The sequence below is a fragment of the Tamandua tetradactyla genome, chromosome 10 (assembly GCF_023851605.1).
Source record: "Tamandua tetradactyla isolate mTamTet1 chromosome 10, mTamTet1.pri, whole genome shotgun sequence".
Classification (NCBI taxonomy): domain Eukaryota; kingdom Metazoa; phylum Chordata; class Mammalia; order Pilosa; family Myrmecophagidae; genus Tamandua; species Tamandua tetradactyla.
In genome coordinates this window covers 69737331-69750543 of record NC_135336.1, presented here as the reverse complement: position 1 = coordinate 69750543, position 13213 = coordinate 69737331, and the positions used below count along the sequence as shown (strand labels likewise).

Sequence of the window (13213 nt, the reverse complement as noted above, 5' to 3'; positions counted from 1 at the left end):
TGTACCATTTTACACTCCCACCAGCAGTGGATAAGTTGTGCCTATTTTCCCACATCCTCTTCAGCACATGTCATTTTCTGTTTTTTAGATAATGTCCATTTTAATGGGTGTAAGATGATATCTCGTTGATTTGCATTTCCCTTATAGCTGGTAAACTTGAACATCTTTTCATGTGCTTTTTTAGCCATTTATATTTCCTCTTCTGTAAAGTGTCTGTTCATGTCTTTTACCCATTTTTAATTGGGTTGTTTGTCTTTTGTTATTGAGTTGAGAATCTCTTTATATATTCTTAATACGAAACCCTTATCTGATATGCGGTTTCCAAATATTGTCTCTGATTGTATAGGCTGCCTTTTTACTTTCCTGATAAAGTTCTTTGATGCACAAAAGTATTTAATTTTGAGGGTATCTCATTTATTTCTTTTTGCAATGCTTATACTTTGCATGTAAGGTCTAGGAAAACACCTCCTATTACAAGATTTTTAAGATAACTCTTCTAACAATTTTATGGTCTTAACTCTAATGTTTACATATGTGATCCATTTTGAGTTAATTTTTGTATAAGGTATGTGATATGGGTCCTCTTTCGTTCTTTTGCATATGGATATTCTGTTCTCCAAACACCATTTATTGAAGTGTCTGCCCTGCCCCAGGTAGGTTGGCTTGACTACCTTATCAAAGATCAATTGTCCATAGATGACAGAGTCTTTTTCTGAACACTCAATTCGATTCCATTGGTCAGTATCTCTATCTTTATGAGAGTTGGGTAGGATATTTCGTTTAAGTTGTTTCCATTGAGATGTGACCCACCCAACTGTGGTTGGGACCTTTTCATAGGTGATTTACATGGATATGTGTCTCCACCCATTCAAGTTTGGGTTGGTTACCAGAGTCCTTTAAGAGGGAAACATTTTGGAAAAAGTTTTATAGCCCATACATCCAGACAATTGGAGATGTAAAATGAAAATGCCCCTGGGAAAGCTGTTTGAAATGAAAAGCCACAGCTGCCAGCCATGTGCCTTCCTAACTGACTGAGGAGTTCTGGACCCATTGACCTTTCTTAAGGTATCTTTCTCTGTATGCCTCAGTTTGGACAATTCTGTGGCCTCAGAACTGTAAACCTACAACTTACCAAATTGCCTTTATAAAAGCTATTCCATTTCTGATATATTGCATACTGGCAGCTTTAGCAAACCCAAACACCATGACACTCTAAGTTAGGAGAAATTTCATCCAAAACATATTGGTAGAGAAGTAACTGCCATAACTGGAGGAGAGAGGACCCTTGGTAATTAAGTTTAGTTGACATAATTGGCTCACAGACATTGCCTTTTGTGATGCAAAGGTCTATAAACCAGTGGTGTTATTAGGTCAATATTTTTTCCTTAGTAAAATTAAGCTGTGCTATTCTTTTATATAGAGCTGACAAAAGAAGAAGAAATCTGATTATGCTAGACTTAAATGGTAGCCTAAAACGTTTATTTTTGTCCTGAAAGCAATAGAAATTTACAGTTATTTTATGAGCAGGTAGAGTCACTCAAAGTAATAGTTGGGGATATGGATCTATGAAGAAAAAAGGCAATATGACTAATCAAAAGTTATTGTAAAAATGTGTTTTTGAAATAACAAACACCTGAGTTAGGCCATAGTGTAAATCACAAAGAAAGATGAGATAGGAAAGAAATGAAAAGAGAAGAATTTCAGTGTTTTTTTTGTGTGTAATTTCTTAGAATCAAATAAATATGCATTCCTATGCAAATACTCCAAAGTCATGTTTAAATTGTAGAGATTATTCTGGACAAGTCCTTGGTCTATTGTTAAAAAAGAAGGAAGTGAGACAATACTTGCTTGTGAAAGAGCTATGCATTTCTAAAAATGCCTCTCAGTCATGTTGCTATTGTAAGAGATAATATTGCTAATACTAAAAAATCTTTATACCCTCTTAATGCTTTTGACCAATGTCCATATTGTAAATGTGCCAATAAAGAAGATATATGCTTTCTTCTTTAATGTATTTCAACTCTGTTAAATTCCAATTCCTAAAAATTACATCATTGTTTGTTTTAGTTTCTTAATGCTGCCAGAAATGCAATATTCCAGAAATGGGTTAGCTTTTTTTGTTTGCATGGGCAGGCTCTGGGAATCAAACCTGGGTCTCTGGCATTGCAGGTGAGAACTCTGCCATTGAGCCACTGTTGCCCGCCCTGGGTTAGCTATTATAAAGGCAATATATTCAGTTACAAGTTTACATTTCTAAGGCCATAAAAATGTCTAAACTAAGGCATCCAAGAAAGATATCTTGACTCCAAAAGACACATCTAGGAAGGCATATGGCTCGTTTCTACTGGTGCTTTGGTTCCTGGTTTCACATAGCTTCCCTGGGGGCATTTCTTTCTGCATCTCCAAATGTCTCTGTCTGTGTCAGCTCTGAAGCTTCTTCCAAAATGGTTCCTCTTAAAGGACTCTAGTAACGATCCCCCTTTTGACTATAGATGAGACCTTTTAACCCATGGGATCCACGTAATTAAAAGGTCCCATCTGTAGTTGGATAGGTCACATCTCATGGAAACAACTTAATAAAAAAGATCCTACCCAGAAATATCAAATCAGGATTAAAGAGCATGGCTCTTCTGGGTTACACACCAGCTTCAAACTGGTGCATTGAACACTGCAATGGAATACAACTTGCCAACAGACTGAAATGGGTACTATTTCCTTACTAGTTAAAAACTAGCAAAGAAAGGTCATAGTGCCAATAACGCCTTTGATAATTTGGAAGCAGTAACAGTTGTATATGTGTGTGTGCGTGTGATTGTATATACATAATATAGATAATCATCATGTGACTAGAGATCAGATGCCAGATTAATGACCTTATTAATAATACTTTTAATCCACACACTTTTACTTCATGTCAACATTGTGTCTGTGTTTTGTTTTAGGTATAAGACAGCATAAAAAGAGAAAAATGGATAGTGATATCTAAATGTAATAATTATGTTTATATTCTTATATTTTATCATATAAATCTTTTAAATAAACCCAATGTATATTCTGTATAGGTATGACATCAAAGATGATTATACACTAAGAATTAAGAAGGCCTTGAGTACAGACGAGGGCACCTATACGTGTATTGCTGAGAATCGTGTTGGAAAAGTGGAAGCCTCTGCTACCCTCACAGTCCGAGGTAAGTGGCTTAAAATGTTAAATATCATAAACTAAGAGACTATTCTTTGGTTAAATTAGAAAGTGAAATTTCAATCAAATTATCAACTTACACTGTTTCATTATTATATTGTATTATATCATTTCATGTCTTGTCATATCATATTGTATATATAAATTATATAAAAACGCCTAGATTTTATGCCCTCTGTCTAATTATCTGAAATAAAATCACTTGCAGACTTGGATTTGAAGAGATAAACACTTAAGAGATTAATTCTTATTTAAGGAATAATAGCTTATGTGATTTAAAATAAGTAGCTGATATGCCTTTAAAAATAAATCTTCAAAGCAGAAATGAGTGTCACTGATCTTTTTTTTTTTTCCACTTTGCTTTCATCTGTTTACTGCTTTTAAATGTCATCAGTTTCAAAGGTACTCCAGTGATTTCTGTTCATTACTTTGTCAGTTTATCCTAATAGAGTACTGTTTTGAAATCCTTTTTATTTCGGCATTCAAAAACGCAGTCTGAAAAAAACTAACACTGCTTCCAGAGGTGAAAAATTGATAAGAAGCAGCTCTGGCATTGAGATAATCTGATTCAGAGAGTGATTTGTGAAGCTTATTACCCTCAAATAATTGAAATAGTCAGTGCTGCTGTTATAATAACTTTCACTTTCTGAGCACCATGCACTTTCTCAGTCACGGAATAACTTGTGTTTATAGACCCACTCGTATCACCTATAAATGAAAGAAAACATTACTATAGGCTGAACCCTAGAATACGCTAGAATGAATAACTGTCTTTCTGATGTAACATTTTGATCTACAGAAGATACATTAAATAGTCCAAGTACCAGGCAGTACCATGTAGACTGCTACTCTCACTCTTGCCAAATTGACGCTACCCATAGCTTCTTACACAGTTTCAAACAGAAATAACCAAGCACATCCCCTGCTCAGTCTTTCAACCTTCCTTCCACTGCCCTAATTGATGCCTCCACCTCTCATCCTAGGTGATGTGGCGATTGTCTGCATGTTTTCATCCAAGTCTCACTGACACCCACACTATTTAGTCAGACTTTTTACCCTAGTGCAGCTTTGCTCCCAGGAGGTTGTATAAGATTAGGAGAAGGGATTGCAGGCTTATATTAGTTGCAAGCAATGTGTCAGTAATTTTCAGATTCTCAAGTTGGTCCTCCATCTGGAGGAAAAAATGTTGTTTTTTTCCAATCAGTAATTTGTTTTACAAATTATAAATACCTCATCCTCCTCTAAGTAATTATTAGGAGACAGGTACTCTGGATACCTGGAAAATTATTGGTACTTTCCATATTTTTCAGTAACTTAACTCCTATTCCACTTAAGCCATTTCTTTCCACTTCAGATGTTCTGGTGAGAATGTAGATATAAAACAAATTCAGACAAAATTGACAAGCTTAAAAACATTTTTAGTCTGTAATAGTTAATAGTGGGATATGGTTGTGTACCTATATATATTTATGATCAAAAAGCTGATAGATTTTGTAACTCAAGGAACACCTTTTCCTATATTTAACCTACACTCTCTCTAGATGAGTGTTTTCCTAAGTAGCCTTTTACAAAAACAATTCACTCAAACAAATTAATCCCAAAGTTGCTTATTTCCTAAAGTGAATGGAAAAATAATAAACAACCAAGAAATGTCCCACTTTAAAAAAGCATGTGCTGACTAAATAAATAGAAAATGTGAGGAATTGTGTGTTTGTAGACACTACAGGGTTTCTTTAATACGTGAATGGTTGGATGACTAGCTCATGAAGTGGTCTGTAGTTGTTAAGAACACTCCCAGTTAGTTGTTTTCATAATTATTGAAAGTTTCAGGCTTAGCATTTCATTTAATAAAGCATGCTCCTCATGCATGGATGTTTGAACCTAACTTCCAAAACGAATAGAGTTGTTTGTTTTGAATAGGATTTAAAAGAAAAAAATCAGTAAACCTTAAATTGCCCCTCCTCAAATCTGTGTCCTCTGAATGGATTAAAGTTTTTTTTTTAATCTGTATGGAATGCATTCATCAGTCATTCAAGACTGAATCCTCAAAAAACATGGTTAAAGAAAAGCATCTCCATAATACAATGTAATTTTATTGTCATTAGCAGAAGTATTAGGATTTCTCACACTAAGAGGTTAACAGAAATAGAAATGTTATTATCTATGAATTTTGCGCGTATGCTCATTTTTCCATGGGCATAGATGAAACATTCAGCTCTTCCCTGGATGGATTTATTAGAATGGGTCAACTGACCCAACTGACCCACTTCCATTTTCATCCATTTAATGCATACTTGCAGTTTAGTTTAATTTGCTGACATTTGAAAATATTCACCTGTTGCTTTGTTTCAAGATAAAATGTTGATATATAACAAAGACAAGAGCAAGTTTTTGGTTTTTTCTTTCTACTAAAATATTATCATGATATTCACTTTAACCAATTGGAAAAAAGGCAAAGGAGTTTTATAGGCAAAATCTAAAACAGGGCTCTATTCAGTTGTTTTCCGTATCAGAAACTTGATGAAAATAGAATTATTACATGAAGCTTTACAAGAAGCATCTACCTTTTGTTGCCTTCACAAATGTAAAATTTGAAATAATGCTAGCCAACAAAAAACTTCCTGTACTTTACATTCTAATCAAACAATTCATATTCTGATAGAACTTTTAAAAATGACTTCAAAATTAGTTCAATAATACAATGCATATTTTTAAGCATGAGCCCCACTCCCATTTTTCTATTGCTTAAATTGGCTTTGTGTAAATAAAGACTTTGTTGGAAAAACCATGATGATTCTAGGGCAATTAAGCCTTAATGTTTTGGAATTTTCACAGGCTAAATTGAAAGAAAAATTTGTTTCATTTCTTTCACCATTGTTTCTTCTTTTTCTCTCTTTAATGAAATAGAATCAAAATGCCTTATTATTTCTAAAGGAAACATTATATTTGAAATTGCTTGATATGGCGTCTGAAATACATGCATCTAAAGATGAAAGACAAAGTTCTTCTATTGGACATTGGCAAAATTAAGAGAGAAATCTTATCAGTTAGAATAATGAAGTAAATTTTGTACACTGAGCACCTTATTTCTTCTCTTTTCCTCTTGCTATAGTAAATATAATGTATGTTGTATGACACATTAGAATTTCACTAGGCTAGAATTTTCATCTTCTGCTATAATAGCTTTATTCTTCTCTTTTGACTTGTGTTAATTTTCTCCTTTCAATTGTGAATAATATTTTAAGGCCAAGAATCTCATATAGAGGCAGCACTATAACTATTGTTTAGCAACTGCTCAAGCTAGTACTGTGATATATTTGCTGAGTGAATGAATGGCTATTAATATGTTTTCCGTGGCTATAGATATGTCACCACATCCAAAGAGCAAGCATCAACACAAACCTACTCAGAAGTCACATTCTGTATGCACTAGTGCTTTGTCCACTGGGGTGTGGGCAAAAATAATTGCTTGTCGATTACATTTGTATCTTTCAGTACAAGGTTTCATGAGTTCAAATGCCACTGAATCTATTTTTTCTTTATTTGGAGAATGGGACCATATAATTCATAATATTTGTTCATTGCTTTTATATCTAATGGTTTACTCTCTAAATTTATTTGCCATTATTCTTTTTTAAAAGTATTATTAAGCATGTCTCTTACTGTTTCTGTGCTTAAATAATAAGGGCAGCCTATTACTACTGATTTTAGTGATTGAAAGTTATGGTATAATAAAAGAAATAGTGATTTGTTGAAGCAGCAGTTTGAAAGCCATTCTCAGTGTGAACCAGAATCAACTTGTCAATCATTGTTTCCTTTTACTCCTCTGCCCTTTGCCAAAAAAAAAAAGAAAAAGCTCAAGAGTAGTTAAGAAGCTACTGAGTTGAAATCTCTAAGGATGTCCAACCTATTTGTTATATTTTCATCCACCCTGTCCACAGATGAAAAGTGATGTGATCTTAACTTATTACTGGCTGAAAAGCAGCATCAGGGGCTTTTCTGTAGTCCTTGTAATGGTTCTGACTAACCATGCTGAAAATCCAATTGCTATTTAAATCAGACAGTGAGGCCTTCTTTTATTGACGTGACATTTGCTAGTCTGTGACTTGAATAGTTATATTCATAGGTTTTAACTGCAGGGTACTACAAAGCTATTTACCTCTGTAAAGACCTCTGAAATAATAACTACAGTAAGTGGTAATGATGAAACTTTACTTAAAATAATGAAACTTTACTTGAAATCTCTCTCAAGTGACTTGTAGCCAGTCCTAGAATGCAAACTACTTATTTTCTTGGAATTATGATTATAACTTTCAGTTTTGTCAGTCTCATATATCCTTTTCATAGTTGAATTTGTGAAAGTAGAAATCACTCTACTGTCCATACTTAAATGTAACATTACACATCATGCATTCTGATAATTTTCTTTTCTTTCTTTTTTTTTTTAATTTCTTTATTATGTTCTCACCACACCATTGTAATGTCTACAGCTCGCCCTGTTGGTAAGTAGCCATCCTTCTATCCATTTAGCATGGCTTTGTATAATGCTTCATAATTCATGCATAGCAGGATTTGACAGAATGAAATATATTGATTTCCCCATCTTAAAATATTACTTGAGTGACTGACTGCTGAAAAAGTTGCTCCTGATCTTTTCCTCACTTTGATAAACCATTTGTGGTGGCTTTGGCTATGTAGCAATGAATAGATAACAATATTCATGTAAAAGGAAATATGATTAATTTTACGAACTGCTAACTTGTCATAGGAGAAAAATACCATACTACCTTTTTTCTTCTATCTGTAAAATGATTGGCTTACTATTACCAATCAGTAATAGTTGAAATAAAAAGTTTATGAACTAAATTAAGAAGTTGTATTACTTTTTGCACTTCTTTTATTTTAAACTACTCTATGTGTCACCTTTTTAGGGATATTTTTGACTGCTGCTTAGCTCTTATTTGCATGCCTTTATTTTTCATGTGGATTTGTACAATTGAAGTAAGTTAAAAGCTAGCACTTGCAGAAATGTAAGTGATAATTTATTTGTAATTATGTAAAAAAAAATATGGGAAAATACTTTTTTTCAAATTTTCCTATTTAATAACCTCTCTGCATTCCTTTTAAAGTTTAGCTTAACCCACTTATAAATGTATTTAACTAAAAGAAACTTGGTAATTATACTATAAATAAATGCATAAATGGATGAATGAATACAGTAAATTGCTTCTTTAACATGCCAAGAGACATTTTGCTAACTTATTCAGTATGACACTACTTTAAAACTTATACATCTAGCTTCCAGAGCTTTCTTAATATACTGGCTTGATATTGTTTATATTTGATAAATATTTGTCCAAACTCATGATTTTTTTTCCTTTGGTTGAAACATTCACAGATTTTATTGTACATTCTTAGATGGATAGCAAATGTGTTATAGAACTATTGCTTTCTGGTCTAAATTTCTGCCTATTTCTACACATCATCCCTTGATTATTTACTTAATATCTCTGATCCTCCATTAACTCATAGAATATAGAGAAAAATACTGACTTAATAAGGCTGATATGGGAATGAATTGAGTTTAAGATTGATCATAATGTGAAAAACATTTTGTATACCAATATTGATTATAGTCCTAGTTTCTGAGCCCTACATTATTTCACATTTTAATACTTCTGAAATACTATAATGGCTTCCAACTGATCTCAATGTAAACTGCAGGTTGTTTGTATTTTTCTTGAAATACAATTATTAAATTGATGATGCTATTTTCAATTGATGGTGTTAGATTATTTACACCATTGATATAAATTGAAACTCGTTATTTTAGTTTCCTAGGCTGAAAGCGATACCATAAAATGGGTTGCCTTTAAATAGTGGGAATGTATTAGCTTACAGTCTGAGGCTGAGAAAATGTCCATATCAAGGAATCATCAAGGTGATGCTTTCTTCTGGAAGACCAGCTGCCAGAAATCCTTGGTTCCTCTGCCAGAGGGCAGCATGTGCTGTTATCTCCTTCTCTTCCAGGCTTCCCTGATTTCAGCTTCTTGCCTCTGTGGCTTTCTCTCTTTCTCTCGGTATTCATTGCATTTAGAAAGGACATCAGTAATAGCATTAAGACCCTTCCTGAGTGAGGTGTTCACACCTTAACTCAAGTAGCCTCATCAGAAGGTTAAATTTACAATAGGTGTGCTCACAGAAATAGATTAAATTTAAGAACATGTTTTTCTGGGGGTACATACAGCTGCAAACCATCACAGTATCATTATAATCTGTAAGCCTAATTTTCTTGTATTTGCAAAGATCCTTAATAACGATGACTTTATGTGGATTTGATACAACATCTCAGATTAGGAAGAGAATGGGAAAGAATGAGATGGTACAGGAAAGGCAAAGATAGAACTAATTGTGCTCACTTTGCCATGTCTCTTTGTCTCAGAGCCTGTGAACTAGCTTTCCATGTCCCGAAATTGATTCATTTTCTTTGTTAAATTAGAAAGGATATATAATACAACAGAAGGTTTATAACAGTTTGACCCTTTTATGAAATTCTTTATGGCTAATCAATAAAAAGCTTATCAACTTTATTAAGTGATTTTACAATATTAAAAACATTGTGTTTTTTATGGTAAATAGAGAAACAAATAGATGATTGAATGACAACACCTGTTAATAGAAAGGATGCCATTAGGAATCTTGAAATATAGGTTGGTAGCATTGGCATCAAATATAATTATAAGATTTTGACTTTTCAAATGAACAGGAAATTAAATATAAAGTTTATATTTAGAAACTTTAAGCTGATAAACCATGCCCACTTGATTTATATTATCTCACAAGTTCCCAGAACAAGAAAAATATATTAAGAACTTACAATATATTTAAAATACATAAACAAAGAAAAAACATTGATTAGAAAGTAATTTACACAGATTTTTGAGATGTATCTGTCACACATATACCATTTCAAAAGTTATTTCCACTTTTTATTCTTGTTTGAAATGATTTTTTAAATTCCCATTGGACTGAAACTAAAGAATAGCTTTTTGACATATTGTACTTTATTCTGGGGAAGTCTGTCATCTCATGAATCTATCTTGAATGACTTATGACAATGCTCAGAAATATGAAGAACTGTACTTTAAATTTGACAACTGCTGTTATTTTAGAAACTGAAAGTTAGATATTCTTTTATTGGATCACCAAAGAAGAGACTGATAATAAGGAAATTGGCCTGATTTTTCCTTTGCATCAACTTGTTCCATCAACTCTATTCAGAAATTATAGGCATCTGAACTTTTATTGTAGGATCAGAAGGTTCAAGTAAAGAAAAATAATGAATTTTGGTATTCACATAACAGAAAAATCACATTGTCATTCATATTTGATAGTGGGCTAAAAAATCAAGTTTTTCAACTTAGAAATTCTTAAGGAACTTAGTATAAAGAATATTCTATATTGAAGAAAACACAGAAAGGGGGGTGTATTGGTTTGTGCCAGAATGCTGTATGCCAGAAATGAGTTGGCATCTGGAGAAAGATACCTTGACTCAAGAAAGGGCCAGTGATGGTTGGGGGTTCTCTCTCAGCTGGAAACGTACATAGTGATGTCTGCTAGCTCATTCTCCCTTGCTCTCCCAGCTTCTCATTTCAAAAGGCTTCCCTGGGGGCATTTTTCTTCTGCATCTCCAAAGGTCTCTTGTCTGTGTTGGCTCTGAAGCTGTTTCCAAAATGGTTTCCTCTTAAAGGGTTCCAGAAAGTGACCCACCTTGAATGTGCGGAGACGGATCTCCGTGGAAACCACCTAATCAAAAGGTCCTACCCACAATTGAGTGGGTCACATCTCCATGGATGCAATTTAATAAAAAAACATCAAACCCAGCAATATTGATCTAGGATTAAAGGAAATTGCTTTTCTGGAGTTCACAACTGTTTCAAAATAGTACCAGGAGAAACCCAGTTGAAATCCCAGTAAAAATTAGGTGAGGAATTACATACCAAGAATATAAAGTTAAACGAAAATCTGGAGTGTGTCCCTGTTTAAGGCTTTTGAAAGAAAATTAGAAGTCAGTGCAGATCTTGGAAAATTGATTGTCTCAGAAACTGTATTGTATGTTCAATAAAACTTCTGTATTGTTTCTCTGGGGAGCGCCATTTATACATTATTAAAAGTCCTTATAGTGGATATTTTGTCCAAGTTATTGACTTATCAGTTGCATTAGAGTAAAAGAACTTGCAACTCTATGCAATTCACAATTTGACTGAAAACCATCAGGCATATATGTTTGAGATTCTAGGAACACCTTTTGATCTAGAGAATCTCAGTGTTGGAAATATTACCAAAAGAGCATAATTATCTCCTTACCAATGAGGGAAAGGAGTCTCCACATGTCACTTACTTATCTGCAATGTCACAAATATCTCAAAAATAGCACTTTAAACCAATTTCCACTTCACTGGTTACCATAGAATCTAGATAAATGCCACTTTGATAATTAAAAATCCACCAGCCATTCCTGTGTTTTTGGTTTCACTATTCTGAAAGCATTCTTTATATAAGAAGCAAAAGTACATCCTAGGACATAGTTAACTATGAATTCTGAAATATTCATTTGTTTATTTGGAAAACTCTTCTGATTAGTGAACTGACAGCAGAAAGTGGTCTAAATAGGAATAAATATATTGCTTCCTATACCCATCTGTCTTATTTTCTACTGGACGCTTTTCCCAAGCTTAAAAATAAAAAAGAACATCTATTTTAGAGATGGGCAACACATTTTTTCCTAGCAGCAACTCAAAACATGATGAGTAATTTGAAAAAGAACTGTCAAATCTACCAGCTGCCTGCTCTTGAAGCGGAGCTCTGCTCCAGTTTGTATCTTGCTTACCATATGCTAGATGTTGATTGCCTCCAGTATGGAAACTAAACGCTGAGTGTATCAGGTGAAACTTGTCTAAGATATCAAAAACAAGCTGACCATACACAACTTGATGGAAATGTACAAGTATTTTAGGATTTGGTGACTCAAAAAGTGTGTTTCTTTTTGATGGAGGAATAAAATTTACCCCATTTGAGTTTACAAGTACTGAAAAATATATGTATGATATTAATTGAGAAATATTAGGCAAATTTCATGACTTTTTAATATATTATTTTAAAGACGCAAACACTATTCTCAATAGAAATCAACAGTAGCACATTTTTTCAATCTATTAAACTATCTAAACAATTAAAATATATCTTCATTTTAGAAAGCCGTCTTTTATGAGTAGAAGTGGAGTTTTGCTTATTGCATGCTCTGAATTATTTTAGTCGTGGAGACCACAAAGAAGTTCAATAAAAAGTGGTTGATTGAAAAATTTGATCAAGGCAAGTTATAAAGCAAACATTACTTTAAAAATGTAGCTAATGTGTTTTACACACTTCCCCCCACCCAGAATCTGGAAAATTTATCATGCAATATATAATTTAACTTAATGTTGGAGATATTATTTTTTAATCAGAAAACATATGGGGATTATAAAAGAACCCTTTCAAGTCAAGATCAACTTTCTGCAAAAAGTGTTCTGAGTGTGGTCAAGAAGGGGTCCTGGGCTTTTATTCCCCACAGCTGTTCTTCTTTGGACACGCTATTACCCCATGACCTGAGGTGATCATTTCCCTCCTGCAAGCGCTTAATGTTTCCTGCACCTGGCACTAATTAGATACTTTATGCAGTGTCCCATTTAATTATTACTAAGCATCACATTTTTCATTGCTCCATATGCTTTGATTAAATGGTAGATGAAAAAATCTGCATTCTGTTTTGTTTTGGTATAGTCCAACAGAGTTTCCATAATTTGAAACATTTAAAATATCTTAAGCCAACTCTAATTTTTAACATGAAAAACAAGTACAGGTTACTTCTTGTGCTTGCATTTTAACCACTGCTTTGGTTCTTTGGGAGAGGACTTGTGTACTTGACATTGTCTGTCCTTTGCCTTTTGTTGAAAGCTAGGTATACAGTTAC

At 33.4% G+C, this 13213-nt stretch overlaps 1 protein-coding gene across 9 annotated transcripts in view; it reads left to right on the top strand.

The window, feature by feature from the left end:
• Positions 1-13213, top strand: part of ROBO2 (roundabout guidance receptor 2) — a 648114-nt gene that overhangs the window by 498041 nt on the left and 136860 nt on the right. For 6 of the 9 annotated variants that reach the window (XM_077118710.1, XM_077118709.1, XM_077118712.1 and 3 more), the window contains exons 6-7: positions 3063-3190; positions 7692-7703. In XM_077118710.1, coding sequence (XP_076974825.1) covers positions 3063-3190; positions 7692-7703 — 140 coding nt within the window. The remainder of the gene's footprint in view (positions 1-3062; positions 3191-7691; positions 7704-13213) is intronic. The other 3 variants (XM_077118711.1, XM_077118714.1, XM_077118717.1) reach the window with 1 other exon arrangement.